This window comes from Corythoichthys intestinalis, chromosome 21 (assembly GCF_030265065.1).
Source record: "Corythoichthys intestinalis isolate RoL2023-P3 chromosome 21, ASM3026506v1, whole genome shotgun sequence".
Taxonomy (NCBI): domain Eukaryota; kingdom Metazoa; phylum Chordata; class Actinopteri; order Syngnathiformes; family Syngnathidae; genus Corythoichthys; species Corythoichthys intestinalis.
The window spans coordinates 28,871,893-28,893,478 of record NC_080415.1 but is presented as its reverse complement, the minus strand read 5'-3'; the positions used below and the strand labels follow the sequence as shown (position 1 = coordinate 28,893,478).

The following is a 21,586-nucleotide window of genomic DNA, read 5'->3' as shown; positions in this document are numbered from 1 at the left end:
GGTGCATGCATTAATTGCATTAAATATTTTAACGTGATACATTTTTTAAAAAATTAATTACCGCCGTAATCGTGATAAATTTGATAACCTTACCTTAAGCCCAAACTAAAGACTCTGGATGAGTGTAACATATTATGTCTGTGACATTAAATACAATTAGAAAACGATTTAATTAAAAAATATATATTTATATTAAAAAAAGTTATGGCCGATATTTTTTTGCTGATTCCGATACTTTGAAAATGACGTGATTCGACCCGATCGATCGGCATCCTGATCGATCGAGTCCGATAACATCTCTAATTTTAATATTTTGTTTTTAATTAGCATTTTATTAACTTTTAATGGAATTCATTCATAAAAACACATAAAATAGTAATAATCGTGTAAAAATAATGATTTTTTAAAAATTATTTATATTACATAAAAAAATAATGACGAATAATGAAAAAAACTATAAAATTGGGATCTGGCGTCTCTATGGTGTTTTTTTTTTGTTTGTTTGTTTGTTTTGTTCTTTTTAGTTACCCAAAAAAAAGTCACTAAATGTCTTTTTCCGCCAAAGGTGGTGTACAAGAATAACGACGTGCGGCTGGAGTTGTCTCGACTAGCTAAACAGGGAGACCCCAAGATGAAGGTAAAGTCGGCCATATTCTTTTCTCCTCATCTTTTTATTGTCCCACAGCAGCTTTCGAGATGTTATCCTCACGCTAAATTGGATTATGTTGTTAAAACGTAGCCGGGAGCGGGACCTGGCGTCATTTCAATCCCAATAGGCTGGAGTTCTGTTGACGATAAGCCCCGTCTAATAGCTCATTACGCCGCAGGTGAGCGGCGTGGTGTCCTTCAAGTGCGAGAGCGTGGCCACGCTGGATCCCGTCACTTTCGACACGCCCGAGTCCTTTGTGGCGCTCAGCAAATGGACGGCCAAGAAGGCGGGGTCCATCTCCTTCGACTTTCGCACCACAGAGCCCAACGGTTTGATGCTCTTCAGCCACGGGAAACCCAGACAAATGCAGCGAAAGGACCCCCGCACGCCGCCCACTGTCAAGGTATGCAACACAGAGAATCGCTCAGTTTTTGTTATTTTTAATGTTAACTCAAATTTTGGTCGTTTTTATTCAGGTGGACTTCTTCGCCATCGAGATGCTGGATGGACACTTGTACTTGTTGCTGGACATGGGCTCTGGTACCACCAAGACGAAAGCCATCGACAGGAAGGTCAACGATGGGGAATGGTACCATGTGGACTTTCAGAGGGATGGGCGCTCAGGTATGAACGCGTCTGTGTTGAAGTTGCCCAATTTTCTATGGAATTAACCAAATTTTAAAACATATTTTCGCTTAACTCATTCACTGCCATTGACAGTAGTGATAGACACCTGGGATTGCTGGCACTGAGTGATCATGTTCCACTGTCTATGACGTCCATGGAAGTCCAATCCAGTTTGACTAGTTGCAGGGGCAGAACTTAGGGGGTTGCGACCGGGCCTCTGAGTGTAGGTCTATGCCGCAGGTCTTGATGTTCAAATCTGATTTTACTTCATATCTGTTTTTTGGGCGTGCCCCTTCAGACTGCCTTACATTGAGCCCGTGAATTTAGTACGCATGCGCAATAACTCGCTGTCAGACATACACTGAGAAAACTGACCCGCATGCATTAGCGTTAGCGCCTAGCTTGAACTCGGTTTTTAGGGAGGAGGTTGGCTTGACAACAGTCATTAAAAAAAAGTAAAATTGGGGGGGGATAAGCCTGAGAATGCTCGGTTTTCTTTCTGTGCGCCAAATTAGCAGTACTGTATTTCAATATCGAGGGAGATTATCAGTGGTCTTGTATGTCATCCATTTTCTAAGAATTGCTCCCACAGTTGATTTCTTTACACCAAGCGTTTTATCTATTGCAGAATCAGTCTTCCCAGCCTGGTGCAGGTCTGCAATTTTGTCTCTGGTGTAATTCGACGGCTATTTGGTCTTGGCCATAGTGGAGTTTGGAGTGTGACTGACTGTGGTTGTGGACAGGTGTCTTTTATACCGATAATGAGTTAAAACAGGTGCCATTAATACAGGTAACGAGTGGAGCTTCGTTAGAAGAAGTTAGACCTCTTTGACAGCCAGAAATCTTGCTTGTTTGTAGGTGACCAAATACTTACTTTCCACTCTAATTTGGAAATAAATTCTTTAAAAATCAAACAATGTGATTTTGTTTTTTCCACATTCTGTCTCTCATGGTTGAGCTTTACCCATGTTGACAATTACAGGCCTCTCTAATATTTTCAAGTAGGAGAACTTGCACAATTGGTGGTTGACTGAATACTTATTTGCCCCACTGTATATTCAACTTCTTTGACCAGACTAATTTTCATTCATTTTAAAAATTATTTTCCCTTTGCCATTTGACAGTTTTAATGTTATTTTAATTCAGGCTTCATCAGCCCGATTCTATTTTTTTAAATCTTGATATTTGCTTTAATTTTACTGGACTCTTTTTGTTCCTCTTCCTGATGTGATTTCATTTGATCAGATTACCCAAATGTTCTTTGACTTCTTGCTCTTCTTCCCGTTCTCTAATCTTTGCGCACTAAATCAATGCGCAAACAACACATTTCCCCCCCTGGTATCTATTAAGTACTCTCATGCGTGTTATGATCGGAACGAGACAAGAAGGGACAATAGATTCGTGAGCGGGGGACGTTAGGGAAGAAGAGGCGCCCCCCGCCCCTTTCCTCCCGCCGCGTCACTTTTTGGCCGGCGTTGCTGGCACGACGGTGCCCAAGCTAAAATTTGCCTGCTCCCCTGTGAAAAAGGCTGTAATCCTGTTTGTCTGCCTGCTGTCTGTAGTCAGAAAACAAACGGCAGCTTATTGAATCCAACACTCGAAACATCAATATACACTCGCATTGTTTATGACTTTGTAATTGCAAACGGCGCACTCTGTTCTCTCATCCCGCCCTCATTACTTCTCAATTGTTAGCGGCGCCTGCGACTAAAAATAAACGTGCGATGATTTATTGATGACAAAATGGTGGACGTTGCACTCCCGCCGCCGTTGATGATGACTCACTGATGAGGCTTCACGCTCGTCATGTGGGGGAGCGCGCGATTGGGGGCGGAATGACAATGAAAAATTGGATGACGATGACGGCGGAAGGTCACTGTGACAATTTTTTTACGTTCAGGAACTATCTCGGTGAACAGCGTGAGGACGGCGTACACGGCCCCGGGCGACAGCGAGATCCTAGACCTGGACGAGACGCTTTACCTTGGCGGTCTTCCCGAGGACCGCGCCGGGCTCATCTTCCCCACGGAGGTGTGCGCGTCTTGCTAAGTTCATTAACGAGCTACTCCCGCAGTTAGATTTTAACAAACTGCCAAATGTCAAAGTCGTTTAACGCCGAGCTGGACTTTTCAGGTGTGGACGGCGCTGTTGAACTACGGTTATGTGGGCTGCATTCGCGACCTGTTCGTGGACGGGCAGAGCAAAGACATCCGACGGCTGGCTGAGGCGCAGCGAGCGGTGGGCGTCAAGCCTTCCTGCTCCAGGGAGCCACCCAAGCAGTGCCTGTCCAACCCTTGCCAGCACAACGGCGTCTGCCGTGAGGGCTGGAACCGATACGTCTGCGATTGTTCGGGCACCGGGTACCTGGGACGCTCTTGCGAGAGAGGTAAGTGGGAAAAACACTCCTAGCTCCCAATTTCTGTCTTATACTGACACTAAACACATACCTAAGTCTTCCTATAACTTGTTCATGAAAGAAAAAGCCTCAGTGGGAAAATGTAAGGAAAATCATATCCTCTTATGCTCAAGACAAGAGACCAAGACCTTTTGGTAGTTAAGACCAAGACCGAAACAAGTCAAAACTGAGTCCTAGAACAGACCCAGAGCTTAACATTTGTCTTGAGCCAAAGACCGCTCTCAAGTGTACAACACGACCCAGATCAAGTTTTTATCATTTACACTTGTGCTTAAACTCTTGCTAGACAAAATATAATAAAAATCATACCCTGATCTAGTGTTGTGCAGAAGACCATAACCAAGATATAAGACTTGCTTGAAATCAGGATAATTAAGATTAACTGCGAAGTCATGATCAACACTTTTTGAGGGTCAAAACCACGACTGAAACAAGTCTGAGTCTCACAAGACCATTAATTTTTTTCATGAAACAAGACTGATCTTGAGTGTACAACACTTCCCTGAAAGTGACAAGCAATATAGGAAGTATGAATCATTAAGATCCAGCCAAAATAAGACTTTTCATTGTCAAGATCAAGACTGAAACCAAGGACCATTACAAAGACTTTTAAAAATCGTGTCCCTGACTAGACCTAAACCTTTTCATTTTTTTCCATGAACCAAGACTGATCTTGAGTGTACAACACTGGAAGTGACAACCAATATGGGAAGTAAGAATCATTACGATCAAACCAAAACAAAACTTTTGGTTGTCCGTCTGCGATTGTTCGGGCACCGGGTACCTGGGACTCTCTTGCGAGAGAGGTGAGTGAGGAAAAACTCACCTACAGTTGCTCCCAATTTCTGTCTTATACTGACACTAAAAACATACCTAAGTCTTCCTATAACTTGTTCATGAAAGAAAAAGCCTCAGTGGGAAAATGTAAGGAAAATTGTATCCTACTATGCTCAAGACGAAACACCTGACCATGAAACCTTTTGGTAAAGACCAGGACCGAAACAAGACAGAGTCCTAGACCAGACCCAGAGCTTTAAAATTTGTGTTGAGCCAAGACATGTCTGGAATGTACAACACGACCCAGAACAAGTTTTTATAATATACCCTTTTGCTTAAAAGTCTTGCTGGACAAAATATAATAAAAATCGTACCCTGACTTATGCTAAAGACCGTAATCAAGATCTGACCAAGACTTTCTCGAAATCAGTCACTTAGATTTACTGATAAGTCATGATCAAGACTTCTTGAGGGTCAAAACCATGACCGAAACGAGACCAAGACTCAGATCATTACCAAGACTGAGTAAACTAAAAATTGAGTCCTTGACCAGAACAAGACCATTATTTTTTTCATGAAACACGACTGATCTTGAGTGTACAACACTACCCTGATAGTGACTACCAATACAGGAAGTAGGAGTCATTAAGATCCAGCCAAAACAAGACTTTTCATTGTCAAAATCAAGACTGAAACCAAGGACCATGACAAAGACCTTTAAAAATTGCGTCCTTGACTAGACCAAGACCTATTATTTTTTTCATGAACCAAGACTGATCTTGAGTGTACAACACTTTCCTGAAAGTGACAACCAATACAGGAATTACAAATCATTGAAGATCCATCCAAAACAAGACTTTTGGTTGTCAAACTCGACACTGACACGAGACCAAGACTTAAAATTCGAGTCCTTTTTCAAATCTTTTTTTTATTGGTTTTATCATAGTAAAACAACACACAACAATATACAAACACACACAAACAATATGAACGACATCCACAAATTGTCAGTATAAAGTTGGTGCATACATTCAATGACGGGGAAAAACAGAATGGAAAAACAACAGAGGCAGACGAAACACAAATAAGTAGTCTGGGATACAAAAGATGGCTACTTAGTTTGACATTTCTAATCCAGAGTCACAAAGACACAACGGGGACAAATAGGCTCTGTAGGAAGGTAAAGCTGGACAGCACCTGAGCGTATTTCACAAGGGGGATACAAATTCAGCATTGTTTACAAGACAATATATGGAAATTAGACTAAATTGAAGAAGAATAAAGGGGGGGGGGGGCGAGGCTGTAGCAGCTTAGATAATAGGAGCTATGTTTTAGTTCGGGTCTCAAAAAAGGTTAAAAATGGCTGCCATGTTTTTGTGTATGTCTGGAGATAGCCGTTCACAACATATCTTAGGTGTTCCAGTTTTAGATTGGACATAACTTCTTTAATCAGGCGCTTAAAAGATCAAAGCTCAGTTTTTTTCCAATTAACTCATTCACTCCAGCCATTTTGAGCGGTGCAACCCCCTTCGCTCCCTCCCGTTTTACTGGATTTTGACTGATTTTGCAAGGCCCACAGAAAATTCTGTTCTATTGCTATATAAACATGGAACCCACCAAAAGAAAGATGATTCTTTTCTTTCAGCAGGAAAAAAAATTAATTTCATATCTTTTTCCATTCTTTAGAAATCAGCATTAGAAAATAGCTTAGTTTGAGCAATTTTCCAATTTCTGGTGAAAAAACAGAGAAATTGAGCTTTTTGTAAAAGCATACATTTCAAACATTGACTTTAACACAGCTATTTTTTGCTTTTGTGACATCTCAAAAATCTGAATAATGTTTTCCTTCTACAAAATAACAAGGCAAATTGTGCTTTTGATAGCAAGGTAACAATTTATTTACACATACAGTAACTAAACTATTGAACTGAGAGATGACTCTGTTGTGGCTGCAACAGCCAGGGTAAACTTTTCCCTCATTGCCGCCTGTCTTTTCAAGATGGATTTTTTTTTGTCTTTCTTTTGTGGTGACCACTGCCTCGTGGCGGAGTTTGCCTGGGGATTTGTGTGGGGCGTGTTGTCTTCCTGGGGGGGGGGGGGGGGGGGCGGACTGGTTTGGCCGTGCGCATTTCTGCCTGAGTCGCGGGACACTGAAGGGTAGCGGGGGACGCAAGCGGCCGAGCACGGCAGCACGGGGTCTGCTCGGCCAGCAGCCTGGGCTCAACGGCATCGTCCGCTGCACTGGTGGTCCCGGTCGTTCTGCTCGGTCGTCCAGCGCCTGGCATCCCTTGCGCCGCCTGGCATCCTGGACGTCCTCCTGGTCGTCGCACTTGGTCGTTCGTCGCATGGCGTCCCGGTCGTCCTGCTCAGACTTCCTGCGCCTGGCGTCCTGGACGTCCTCCAGGTCGTCCATTCGGTCGTGTTCCACCAGCGCCCCGGCGGTGCGGCCCAGCCGTTCATTCCATTGAATCCAGTTGCGGGTCTTACCAAATGCGCTACTGCCCTCCAGTGGCCAGTTTTATTGCTTTAAAATGGATTTTTTTGTTGTGCTCTGGAGCTAAGTTGAATCAGAACCTAGAGATGTCTCTTGTGAAAAAACCCCAGTAAAATACATATAAATACGTCTTTGGGACACTGAAACAATTAAAAATAGAACGTATTTATACGTTTTTGGGAGCAAATGAGTTAAAAATTGAGTCCTTGATAACACCAACACCTTTACATTTTTTCATGAACCAAGACTGATCTTGAGGATAGAACACTTCTCTGAAAGTGACAACCAACTTAGGAATCATTAATATCAAGCCAAAGCAAGACTTTTGGTTGTCAAGACTCAAGATCAAGACTGAAACGAGACCAAGACTTGGACAATGACCAAGACGGAGTCTTTTAAAAAACGAGTCTTTGACTAGACCAACACCTTTACGATTTTTTCATGAACCAAGACTGATCTTGAGTGTAGAACACTTCTCTGAAAGTGACAACCAACATAGGAAGTAGAAATCATTAAGGTCAAGCCAAAACAAGACTTTTGGTTGTCAAGACTCAAAACCATGACCGAAACAAGACCAAGACTTGGACCATGACCAACACAGTCTTTTAAAAATCGAGTCCTTCACTAGATCAAAACCTTTACATTTTTTCATGAACCAACAATGATCTTGAGTGTACAACACTTCCCTGAAACTGACAACCAAGTAGTAATCAATAAGATCGAGCCAAAACAAGACTTTTGGTTGTCAAGACTCAAGATCAAGACTGAAACGAGACCAAGACTGTGTTTTAGGAATCGAGTCCTCGACCAGACCAAGACCTTCAGAATTTGTCTCTAACCAAGACTAATCTTGAGCATACTTCATAATCTGACAACCTACAAGAATTAATTCATTGATTTACTGTAGGAAGTATGAATCATTAAGATCAAGCCAAAACAAGACTGTTGGTTGTCAAGACTCAAGATCAAGACTGAAACGAGACCAAGACTGTGTTTTAGGACTCGAATCCTCGACCAGACCAAGACCGTCAGAATTTGTCTCTAACCAAGACTAGTCTTAAGCGTACTTCATAATCTGACAACCTACAAGAATTAATTCGTTCCTATAAAAGAAAAACTATACATATATTTACTCAAAAATGAAAACGGTTCTGTTTAGATCCTTCTGTATTTTTATGAAAAAATCAAAAAATCAAATAGGAAAAAGAAGACAAGGTTTGCTACTTAGGACAAAATTGGTCACCGACGTCTCTATACGATTAATGGACTATCAAAATCGTTATTCATTTGATAATTAATTAGTTGGAAATTAATCGTTGCGGCCCTAGTTGGCAGACAGTGGTTCTCCATCAATTTCTATCATCATTTTAGTGTGAACCAAACGTTGACGATGTTCTTTTAACAACGGCGCTCCGGGTGGGCTTTAAAGAAAACTCACCCTCGTAAAGATTGATGACAAAATGGCCGCCCTTTGCAGCCTTATTTCTATTCGGCGGCGCATAGGTGCGGAACGGAGCGGAGAGAAGGGGCCGCGGCAGAGGTTAGGAAACCGGAGCGGGGGAATCGATGGAAGCGCTGGCTCGGAACCGACGCGGCGTGACAGCAGGTGACGAGACGACGCCGGAGAATCTCGACAGGCTCGGCCGGAGATACCGAGCTATGAATTCAGAGAGGGAACAGCGGCGGCGGGACTGATAGCGAGTCGGACAAGAAGAAGAAGCGGCGTTGATTGTGTCGCTCGGGTGTCGCGGGACTCCGAAGTGCGCGCGCGTTGAGGGGTCACTAACTGCAGCGTCGCTGGATTAAAGGAAGCGCAGATGGCCGAGCAGATGGAGGGAGTGATTGGCTGTGTTCACGCCTTCTACCTGCGGTTTCTTCCTCCCGTGTTTTTTTTTTCCTCCCTCCCTCCCTCGTCGTCGTCCTCTGCCGCTCTTTGTTCCGCCTCCTCTCTTCGTAACCCAACACAACAACCGTCGATGTTTATTCTCCAAAGAAGAGACATATTTTTTTGTCAAAGAAAGATTGTCATTGTGATGTTGTGGCACATTTTACACCAGGCGTAATTGAGGTTATCTTCTGCTAGGTTCATACTGCAGGTCTTAATGAACAATTCCGACTTTTTGTCATATCGTTTTTTGGGCGTGCCCGTTCAGACTACTTTTCTCCATTGAGCTTGTTCAAATATTAAGCATGCGCAGTAATTCGAAGTCCGACACGCGCTGAGCAAACTGACCCGAATGCGCAGAAGCAGCAAAACAAACAACTACACCTGCTAGCTGTAGTTCATTCCAGGGTGATCATATTTTGATTTCCAAAAAGAGGACACAAATAACAGACATTAATAATCACTGTTTAGTCTTATATTCAAAGTTTATATGGATTAATAGAACATTTGCACACACGGACATAAGCCTTACTTGTTTGCGTCAGTTTGCTCCGACTCAGCCATGTCAGCAAGACTGAAATACCGTATTGGCCCGAATATAAGACGGCCCTGATTATAAGACGACCCCCTTTTTTTCAAGACTCAAGTTTGAAAAAAGACTTTTTGAACACCAAATTATTTTTATACAGAAAATTGAAGCCTGGGACCGTGTGTATTTTTGTGTGAGACCAAGATTGAGCTTTTTGGCAACAAACACTCTAAGTGGGTCTGGCGTGCCACGAAAGATGCGCATGCTGAAAAGCACCTCATACCCACTGTGAAGTATGGGAGTGGGTCAGTGATGCTGTTTCGCTTCCAAAGGCCCTGGGAACCTTGTTAGGGTGCATGGCATCATGAATGCTTTGAAATACCAGGACATTTTAAATCAAAATCTGTTGCCTTCTGCCCGAAAGCTGAAGATGCGTTGTCACTTGGTCTTTCAGCAAGACAATGACCCTAAACATATGGCCAAATCTACACAGAAATGGTTCATCAGACACAAAATCAACCTCCCCCCATGGCCATCTCAGTCCTCAGACCTTGTTTTGTTGACAAAAGGGGGTTGTACAAAGTATTAACACCAGGGGTGCTAATAATTGTGACACACATTATTTGATGTCAAATAATTTTTTCTTTATGTGGGATTTTTTTCCCCACTGAATGAATGCACTTGTATTGAAGGTTGGATTTTTCTTTTTTTCCATTAAGGTCCCATATTATTTGAATTAAAAAAATAATTATTAGAAGCTAAAAAACTAGGGCTGTCAAACGATTAAAATTTTTAATCGAGTTAATTACAGCTTAAAAATTAATTAATCGTAATTAATCGCAATTAATCGCAATTCAAACCATCTACAAAATATGCCATATTTTTCTATAAATTATTGTTGGAATGGAAAGATAAGACACAAGATGGATATATACATTCAACATATGGTACATAAGGACTGTATTTGTTTATTATAACAATAAATCAACAAGATGGCATTAACATTATTAACATTCTGTTAAAGCGATACATGGATAGAAAGACTTGTAGTTCTTAAAAGAAAAATGTTGGTACAAGTTATAGAAATTTTATATTAAAACCCCTCTTAATGCTTTCGTTTTAATAAAATTTGTAAAATTTTCAATCAAAAAATAAACTAGTAGCCCGCCATTGTTGAAGTCAGTAATTACTTACACAATGCTCATGGGTGCTGAAGCCTATAAAATCAGTCGCACCCAAGCGCCAGCAGAGGGCGGCAAAACTCCATAAAACACAACAAGTGAGCGTTTCACTGTACTGTCATTTAAATCTGTCTCAGCGGGGCATCTGCGTTAATTGCGTCAAATATTTTAACGTGATTAATTTAAAAAATAAATAACGCCCGTTAACGCGATAATTTTGAAAGCCCTATAAAAAAACACATCTTTTTCAGGGGTGCCAATAATTATGGAGGGCACTGTATATAGAACTAGATGCGAAATGACAGACACGGCGGCGTTGGCAACATTTACAGTGTAGGAACTAGCTGCGTTAGTAAACAGCCGCCATCTTAAAGCAGTAGACTTCATAGGAAGGCTCTGTTGTAGAGAACCTAAGAACTTTTTATCTCAAATACTCCCAAATCGGCAAAATCTTGACTTGAATCTATCTTGAAACAGTTTTAAAACTTACACGTGTCAAAAGTAGACAGAAGGGAACTAATGCAATAATGGGAGCAATTTTAACAACTTTTAACGGTTGATTCAGGAAAAAAGGGTAAATTAGGGAATTAGAGTAAATAACTGGGCTAGGGCCAATTGTCCCAAAAACCTTTTAAACTTCACATAATGTCACCTGTTTTTTGTTTTTGTTTTGTTTTTTGGGGGGAAAAAAAAAACAAAACGTGAAAATTATCACCAGTTACTTTGCCAAGTAACTGATTACTCTTACATTCAGGTAACTTAGTTACCAACACAATTACTATTTGGGAGAAGTAATTTGTAACTGTAATTAATTACTTTTTTCAAAGTAAGATTAACAACACTGGTTACATGACGCATGAACAACAAAATGCGAACGTGGCTGGTATGTTAATGTAACATAGCTATTAAGTGTTATTCAGATAACTATAGCGTAAAGAACATGCTAACAAGTTTATCAAACCATCAGTGTCACTCCAAAACACCAAAATAACATGTGAAATTATATAATAAAGTGTTAAGTATAAGGTAAGTATAAGTCGCACCCGCAGCCAAACTATGAAAAAAAACTGCGACTTATAGTTCGAAAAATACATTAGGTCATTTTTAGTACCATATCGGTACCGATACTAGTATCAGTATCAGTGCAGCAACAGTTTTAAGTCCAATTTATTTGTTGAATAAGTCTTTATAAAGCAAAAAAAAACGTTCATTCGCCCCTCCCGGTCAAAAAGTATCGCACGTCTAGCGCCGTCAATGTCGGCCAGTGAGTTAATTGCCTTTTAACAAGCCGCCATTTTGCAGCTCTGTATTTTCACGCCGTTGGAGCGTTTTCTTCTCCTCGTGGCCGTTAATGAGGCTTCATTTGCATTTTAACCAACAGCTTCCGCCTCCCTCCCTCACTTAACTAAACCCTTCTCTGTTCACACATAAATTCCCTCACTTCTTGTGACACACACTGGCTCCCCCCTCATCAGTATGCATGAGCCTCCCTCTCTTCCTGTTCTGTTGTTTTTGCCTTGGCTCCCGCCGTCTCCCGCGGAAACAGGAAGAGCGAAGGGGGTGGAAAGCAAAGTAGGATTGGCGAGAGAGCGCGAGAAAGAAACAGAGAGCGCGTAATTGTCCAATAAAGAACGCCGTCCTCGGAGGTAAACAGTTTAGCGGCTGCCCAGCAGGTAGCCCGAGTGAAAACATGATGGATATGCAAACGAGCCGTCACCTGAGCCGGTTCCGATGCAACCCGATCGCCGGGGCTATTTTTAGCAACGTCGATTAAAAAGCGCTATCTGTTGCGACAGCGTTTTCCGTATTATCGAGAAACGCTAACGGGCGTATCCTCTCGTTTTTAGTGGAAAAGAAGCGGTAAATATGTTGTGTGATAGCATTCATGTAATCAAAGGTAACCTTGGGAAATGAGCGTCATGTATCTTTACCAAGTCTAAATTATTTGTGGCTAATTATCTGTTCAAACGTGGCAGGCTGTTTATGGAACTGCCGCTTGATCAGGAACACACAATTGTTTAAAGGCGCTCAGATCTTCAAATTAAGCTTGGTAAGGAGACTTATTCAGCTTCTGACGACAAATGTTTCAATGTCAGCCCACATGTACTGTAACTGCCTGTTTATTGAGTTCCAAAACATATAATTGAACCATCAAATTCAGGAAATGAAGTAAAGTCAGTTCAAATCTGTGATCCAACTGCAATGTCATTTTAAATATAAGATCATGTGCTATTGCGAGGCCTTTAAAATGTCATGTAATGAGATACAAAGGATGCCTTCAGACTGCAACCATATTCCAACCCTTCCAATCGGATACCTCCTCAAATCTGATTTTTTTTGGCTTTGTCCAAATGAGATTTGGGTCTGTTCAAACTGGGCGACATTTTCGGTACACATGACAGGTTGCTGGGGGAATTCAGACTGAAGCCCCATTCACTCCCGCCAAAACACCATGAAAAACCTGAGATTTAAACGGGCAGCCCTTGTATGTGAAAGCAATTTCCCGGGTCGACTGACACGGACATTACGCGAACATTTCACGGGTTGCGTCTTGGTATAATGCCCGGGAAAGTCCCGTGATGAGGCGTATGTGAAAGTCGTCGTTAAATTCCTGGGTCACAGCACGATGGGTGATGATGTAAATATCATGGCGGGCCAATCGTCACTTCCTCTTTCTTCGCAGTAAGACGAAAAGCGGTAAACAAACTTTGCAATTATCAACATAGCAAGCTGGAAATAGCTAAACTAAACTGAAAACATAACGAAATTGAATTGCTACTGGATCGTAGAACCGAGGAAGAGAGTCCATCGTCGATCTTTGTGGTTTATTTTGTTGCCAATGTTAGGGTCCGCAACTGCGGAAACAAGGTTGTACGTCAAAGCAGAAAACAATGGAGGGACGCGTTCAAGGGTTTATTAAATACAAACAAAAATACATGCGATCGCGGAAAAGGGGGAATTACACAATGGGTCGGTAACAGTAAGTAAACAGGGATCGATATTACTAACATAAACGGTTGGCCGAGAGCAGATAAGGCAACAAAACAAATACACTCAAATACCAGCACAACGTAGGGGATTTCAAAACAAGGCCGGCAGAGGTGTCGAATGGCGCCCAGCATGTTAATAGCTCGGCACACTTCTCTTGGATCGCCTGGGCCTAAATACAGTCTTGATGAGCTTGAAGTCGAATATACTGCAGTTACGACGTCGGCGACGCTCCCACAAACGGCTCTAAAAAAACACGATTTGACCAACATTGTGCCAGCCGATGCCGACCAAAAATGACGTAATGTCCGGGTTATAAAATCGCGCCAGCAGCCCTCCCCGCACAGAGAGCGCCAGTGGGCAACACGGGACAAACCTGTGAAAGTGTCCTACCCCCGTCATTCCCGGGATATCTCTACATATGTGAAAGCAATGACGCGAGTAAATTCTGCGTCATCTTACACAGGAATATACCGGGATATGTTTGTGAAAGGGGCTTGAGAAGCATCTTATCCATATTGGATATAAGACTACCTCCTGTATGTGGTTCCAATCCATTTCGTAAAAATCAGATTTCAGTGCTTTGTTACTGTTCAGACTACAAAAGAGTAATCCAGTTTCACTCTGGATGTGCTAAAAATTAGATTTGGACTGCCAGTCTGAACAAGGCCCAAATCTCAAGACAGGATCTGATCTTGACTATCAAGTCAAGTTTATTTCTAAAGCCCTTGATTTTGAAAAGATCCCAAAGGGCTTCGTTGGCAAAAATTGGGAAAATATCATGTTAATTTCAAAATAAAATAACAAATAAATGAGTATTTTTTAATTTTTTTGAAATCATGAAAATACCTTGCTATTCCGCGCTTCAAACTTCGCGACCTCAGTCCATTGCGGATTTTTCTTCAGTTAAAAAAAAAAAAAAAAATTTAGCGACCCCCCCACACCCCCCCACACCCATTTTTTTTTTTTTTTTTTTTTTTTTTTTGTGTTCAATGTATTTATTCAGATTTTGCATTGGAAAGAGATACCTACAAGACATGTTTTTTCACTTTTTTCCCCAAGTATAATAATAATAAAAATAATACATTTATAAATTTATATTTTGATAACTGGTTTTTAAGCACTTCAAATGTAATACCGTAATCATGATAAGTTTTTAACATTTTATTGTACCACCGAATTATTTTTAAGCATAAAGTACTGTTGTAGAAAAATGCTTGGCTTTATTAAATGCTTGAATCAGTCCACTTACACACAGTGAGTTGCCACAGCAACTGTTTAACAGGTGAAATGATGATTGACACATGCAGCGCTTTGAAGTACGTGGCTCCGGCAAGATCAAACCCAAACATTTGTCAACAGAGTCAACTTTAATAAGCAACTCCAGTGCACTGGCTGACGAACAAAGAGCAGGCAGGGGGAGGGAGTGAGAGTGAGACTACGCTATCGGCTTAGGACAGCTTATCTGTATTTTTTTTTTTTTTTTTTTTTTAATTGAAAACAAATCTGCGATGGACTGAGGGCGCGAAGTGTGAAGCGCACAGTAGCAAAGGATTACTGTATAGATTTCAGAACTTGTGCAACACAACACAGCTACATTCCACTGTAGCTGACACCAACAACAACAGAAAATGATCAGAGAAAGTAAATACTGTACTTCTTTTTTGGAAGAAGTAGTGAGTAACTATAACTAATTACTTTTTTAAAGTAACGTGCCCAACACTGGTCGTGAATGGGGAGAGTAGCTGAGATCTGTCATGACAGAACATCGCTTCAATGATATCTGGCGCCATCTAACGTCGTGAATGGGTATAATATCCAGACCGCGAATATAAGACAACCCCCTCTTTTTCAGTGTTATTTCAATGCAAAAAACACAGTCTTCTATTCGGCCCAATACGGTATTAATATTACGATTTGTAATCATAATTAATTTTTCTCTGTGTGTAATTGCTATTTGTAATTGTACCTGTCGTATTTACTGTATAAAGGATTTAGCATAGGCTTTTGGGCTGTGGAACGAATTAAAATGTATTCTTATGGGAAAATCCCACTCAACATACACTCATTTCGACTTAAAAACCAGGTCCTGGAACAAATTAAATTTGTATCTAGAGGTATATATAAATTTAAATTAGGATTAATTGTGGCATCCCCTGATCTAAACCCCCTACCCTATTCCATAGATGAGGGAAAACCCGAAAAAAAATATTAAGAACATCTACAAAACAAAAAAGAAACCTTGAGCTATGTTAGTTTTCTTTATAAATATTGTCGAACGCCCTCTGACTGGCTGTTTTTCTCTCTTCAGATGCGACCATCCTGTCGTACGACGGCAGCAAGTTCATGAAGGTGCAGCTGCCCATGGCCATGCACACGGAGGCGGAGGACGTGTCGCTACGCTTCCGCTCCCAGCGGGCGTACGGCGTCCTCATGGCTACCACGTCCCGCAACTCGGCCGACACGCTGCGCCTGGAGCTGGACGGCGGACGCGTGCGCCTCACAGTCAACCTCGGTACTGTCACGCACGCGCTCGTTTTTCCCTTCCTTAGAAGCATGTCGCCCATTTTTGTATGCCCTTTCAAGGTAATCATGTCAATTTGAGCTGTTTTTTTTTTTGTATGACGTTGAACAGAGGGTCGAGCTTCAAGCTGCACTCTCTGCTCACTGCCAGTAGACCTGTTCACCCACCCAACAAAACAAGTTTGACAATTGCCATTGACAGAGATAGATGTCCAATCCATTTTGACTACGGCTGGCAACGAATGATCAAATTCTTCATTTTTAAAAAAATCTTTTGAAAACAAAAAACTGTCAATATTCTCATTATTGTTTTTCTTTTTTATTAATTTTTATTAAATTTAAGAAAAACGAAAAAGACCTAAATATAATCTTTGGAAAAATTTTAATGGAAAAAATTATCTTCTCTTTATTTTAATAATTTTTTTTAATAAAAGGAAAAAAAATCAGTGTTCTCTTATTCATTTTAGAAATGTTAATTTTATTACATTTTACCTATATTTAAAAAGCCGACAAAAGTATTTTAAAGTTAATAGTTTTAAAGTTTTGTAAAAATACAATAAAATCAAGAAAAAAAATTTTTTACACGAAAAAGAAAAAATACGTTAAGTTTTCCCTTATTTCCATTATATAAACAGTAATTGATCACTGCCAGATTTCCCAAAAGTATCTAAATATTACTTTTAATACTATTTTTTTAAGTTGATTTAATTCTTTGTAAAAATTATACTATATTTAAAAAGCCGACAAAAGTATTTTAAAGTTAATAGTTTTAAAGTTTTGTAAAAATACAATGAAATCAAGAAAAAATATTTTTTTTACAATTACAAAAAAAAATTTAAAGAAAAAAAAGTACACGAAAAGAAAAAATACATTAAATTTTCTTTATTTCCATAATATAAATAGTAATTAATCACGGCCAGATTTCCCAAAAGTACGTAAAATACTTTTTAATACTATTTTTTTAATTGATTTTGTAAAAATACTATAAAATCTTTTTTTTTTTTTTTTTTACAATTACAATAAAAAATTAAAGAAAAAGGAGTAATTAAAAAAAATGCCCAACGAAAAAAAATGCATTAAATATTCCCTTATTTCCATAATATAAACAGTAATTGATCACTGTCAGATTTCCCACTCCAAATGGATAGGACATCCCTCACCGTCAATGCCACAGAATGAGATAACCCATTTGTGCAGGTCTTTGGTTGTTTGCAGCCACGTCTTTTCTGCGGTTGACGCCACGCGACACATCGAGTATCAAAAAAATCTAATCATGAATTAGTCAATTCGGACTCCGGGCCGGGCGGCGCCAACGGTGGCGCGAAACAGCGCGTCTGGTTGGGCCGCCGCCTGGAGGTCTCGGGGGTGTGTCGACGTGCGCGTCCCCAGGACGTGGAGGCCGGGCGCCCGTGTGCGGCATTAACCCTCTGCTCTGCTTTCCCTCCAGACTGTATCAGGATAAACTGTACCGCCAGTAAGTCAGACTCCAATTCACCTCACCTTCCTCTTTTTCATCCTTCTATTGTCTTTTCACTCATCTGATCACAATCTGTGATTCCACACTTGTTTCTGTGTGTGTAAGCAGGTGTGTAACAAGGTTTTTTCCGTCAACCCCTAGTTTTTTTTTTGTACTTATTTTCAAAATCTTGAGTAGTTGGCAGTTGATGAGAGTTTGAATCTGTGAGAGTGACTTTGAATTTTAACATATTTGGTTGTAATTTCTTAGATTTAGAACTACTGGGCGACAAAAAGATAATAAATGAGTAACAATTAGTGCTGCAACAATTACGATTAACTCGAGTAATTCGATTAGGAAAAAAAATTAAATTTTGCTGCTTTGAGTATTCGTTTAATGAAAGTGGGGTTGTAATGGTTTGTTTTGAAAGAGTTTGCATTTAGTTTTATTAATTTAGGTGGATACACTGCCCTCTAGTGGCAACGGTGAATATGGCATTACTCATTTCACATGGCTGAATCCAGCTGCTCCCTGTTAAGACCAACATAAGTTTTTGTTTGAGGTAATGGTTTTTAATGCATTCGTAATTTAGTTTATAGTTTTTTTGTGGGAATATCGGTTTGAACCATTTGTTAAGAGCCCTGTAAGGAAAAAAATGAAACGTTAGCATTTTATAACATTTTAGCTTGCGGACTTTTGCAATGTAAGTTAGCGAATTGTTCTTTTGCTGTACTTAGATCTTCATTCATTTATTTATTTTATACCGTTTGAGGCTCAGCTCAGGTATTTTAATTTTTTATGTATCTGATCCGATTACTCATTTATTCGAACTAACTAGTTCATCAAATAATCGACTACTAACACAATGGATAGCTGCAGCCCTGGTAATAATATTATATAAAATACATGACTAAAAATAATAATCCAAGATTAACAATATATGTGTTTGTGTGTGTATAAATAATACATTTTGAAAATTTTGATCACGGTAATGAATAAGTACAAAAAGAAATTGATTAATGGTGAAATCCCCAGACCCTAAACCCCATCATTGGACATTTTTGTTTTAAAAATAATGATTGTGAAAAACAAAAGATATAGATAGGCGTCCCATCTTTGAACCCTTAAATGATTAAAAAACAAATATATATATATGTGTATATATATATATATATATATATAAATATATATATAAATATATAGAATAAACAAATTACAGCCTAACGCTTCTAACAATAATTTCTTTAAAAGGAAAAAAAGTAAACTTGTCCAATAATGACTTTTTAATATATCCTGATATCCTGATATTGTCCTACTCCAAAAATCCCATACCGATATATACAGTCGTGGAATTCACATATTATGGCTAATTTGTATTGTGATGCCCCAGTGGATGCTTTAACAATGTAACACCAATGTTTTCCAAATAAAATAAACATTCTGTGAAAAATAAGAGAACAACTTAAATTATGGAAAATACCTATATGGAACCACTATATTTACTGTTGAAATCAAAATATGGCAAACATCAGTTTTCTGGATCAAATGCAAGTGCGAATTGCCATTAAGGCAATTATTCTGTCCTCAATGTGTGTGGGGGTACACACATGGACAGATAGCGAATAAATCAGGCTCTAAAGAGAAGTCAGACAATGGAGTAAAGTTCATTTGGCTTGACTGTGGTCATCTTTCTCTTAACAAGAGTCTCTTCCGCCATTTTGTCTCCAGTCTTTTTTTTTTTTTTTAATTTATTTTTATTTTTAGTCGCATAAACAGTACCTTATTGTACCTCACAGTATCTTATTTATTTACTTTACTTTATTAATCTGACGCATTCTGTCTTCACTAAACGTGGAGTTGTTCAGCTTTACAGACAGCAAACAAGGCAATTGTGCTTTTTGAAGTTTTTTACTTCCTTCACTTTTGACAATTTGTAAAGCTGTAATATACATGTGTACACGTCTGTTCAAAACGACACGCATTTTAAACAATAAAACACTTGACAAAACAATCCAAACGTCCATCTAGTCTGTTCAATATGTAAATTCAGTAGGTTAAATTAGCCTAATTTGCCGCTAGCTTAAATGCTACGAATGCTTACGCATTTACAATTCTCATAGCAAATTGCTCACATGTAACTCCACAAACTGTAGCTCTAGACTTAATCACAAATGCATACACAAACCTATAGTAGCTGAAACCACTTACCGCCTGATGTGGGCCAAACCAAAGCGCAGCTATCCTTTATCCATGTCGGACGACTGAGTCTGCTCCTCAGTCATACATGGCGACAGTCTAGCCAGACCCAACGCTGGCACCAGAGGGCAGTGTATACTCAATCATTAAACAAGATACAATACTTTTGGACTTTTTGGATAGTTATTTTGAGATTCAGGGGTACTTAAAGGGTTAATTCCGACTTGCGCGGAAATTCGGGTTACATCGCCAGCATACGAACGGAACTCGTTCGTAACCCGGGGACTACCTGTAGTGGTAGTTTTTTGTAAAACTAAAAACAACAAAACATTGTGTCAATATTACATGAAATAAAGTCACAAATAAAGCCAAGTATACACCATGTGTCAATTTGAACAGCAACTGGTAGTACAGCTTGCAAGCAATGAAATAATATAATTACAATTTACCACAAATGCAAACAAAACGAAATATGCACATCTCCAATATAATACACAACACTCATGAATATAAAACAAAGGAAGAATATACGTAGCTTACAAGCCATGCTTGTATAAGGCACAAACAATGCGGTGAGCTGGCAAGAACTACTATTTGATGCACTGGGTGCAGACAATAGCTCGTCCATTTAACCCTCTCTATTCACGATGAGCTCACGTCTACAAATGATGACATCAGCAGAAAGGGCTGGAACGATTCAAAATTAATTACACCTACCGCCAGCAGGGAGGTTAAAACACCAGAAACACAGGCAGGTAATAAGTGGACATGACAGCTCTGCCATTTGACTACTGGGCCAAAACAGATCATGAAAAACCAATGTCGATATTATCCGATATAATATTAAAATTAGTGCTGCAACGATTAATCGATTAACTTGAGTATTCGATTAGAAAAAAATATTCAAATTAAATTTTGTTGCTTCGAGTATTCGTTTAATTAAAGTGACGTTGTAATGGTTTATTTTGAAAGTATTTACGTTGTATTTGGGTATTATGGTGGATACACTGCCCTCTGGTCTGCCTCATTTGACATGGCTGAATCTAACAGCTCCCTGTTAAGACCAACATAAGCTAAGTTTTTGTTTGGGCTAATGTTTTTTGATTCATTCGTGATTTAGTTTATAGGTATATTTAACCATTTTTTGCGGGAATATGAGTCTGGACTATTTGTTAAAAAAAAAGTTAGCATTTTATAGCATTTAAGCTAGCGGACTTTTGCTATGTAAGTTAGCCAATTGTTCTTTTGTTGTACATAGATCCTCTTTTTTTTTTTTTTTTTATGCAGTTTGAGGCTCATCACAGGTAATTTAATTCTTCATGTTCCTTATCCAATTACTCGATTATTCGAACTAACTAGTTCATCGATTAATCGACTACTCAAATAATCGATAGCTGCAGCCTTACTTAAAACGCTTTTCTCAGCCAATATTATCAACAACTCTAATATTGATTAATGATTATTGAATGAATGATGGTTAATGATGAAATCCCCTGACTTAAACCCCAATCGTTTGGCATGTTTTTAAATAATGACTTTAAAAAAAAAAATTTTGAAGCTACGAATCGGATCTTTGAACCCTTAAATGATTAAAATAGATTTTTTATGGAGAAAAAAACTTGAATTACAGTTTAACACTTCTAACAATTTTTAAAAGAAAAAGAAGTAATAATTTTACTTGTCGTGTAGCCTTAATTCCTCATTTTTGGAAGATTTTTTTCGCTTTTTTTTTTTTAATTCAGTTATTTACATCCACCCAAAAAAAATCCTGTTTTTGGTGGGGGGGTTTCCCCCTCTGTAATTTTATGACTAAAAGGCATAATGTCATAAAACTGCAATTAAATTCTGCTAAAAATAGTTAAAAT

At 39.3% G+C, this 21,586-nt stretch overlaps 1 protein-coding gene across 21 annotated transcripts in view; it reads left to right on the top strand.

The window, feature by feature from the left end:
* Positions 1–21,586, top strand: part of nrxn1a (neurexin 1a) — a 185,587-nt gene that overhangs the window by 106,483 nt on the left and 57,518 nt on the right. For all 21 annotated transcript variants that reach the window (XM_057826697.1, XM_057826710.1, XM_057826708.1 and 18 more), the window contains 7 exons: positions 566–637; positions 828–1,052; positions 1,126–1,273; positions 3,177–3,307; positions 3,410–3,662; positions 15,858–16,061; positions 17,517–17,543. In XM_057826697.1, coding sequence (XP_057682680.1) covers positions 566–637; positions 828–1,052; positions 1,126–1,273; positions 3,177–3,307; positions 3,410–3,662; positions 15,858–16,061; positions 17,517–17,543 — 1,060 coding nt within the window. The remainder of the gene's footprint in view (positions 1–565; positions 638–827; positions 1,053–1,125; positions 1,274–3,176; positions 3,308–3,409; positions 3,663–15,857; positions 16,062–17,516; positions 17,544–21,586) is intronic.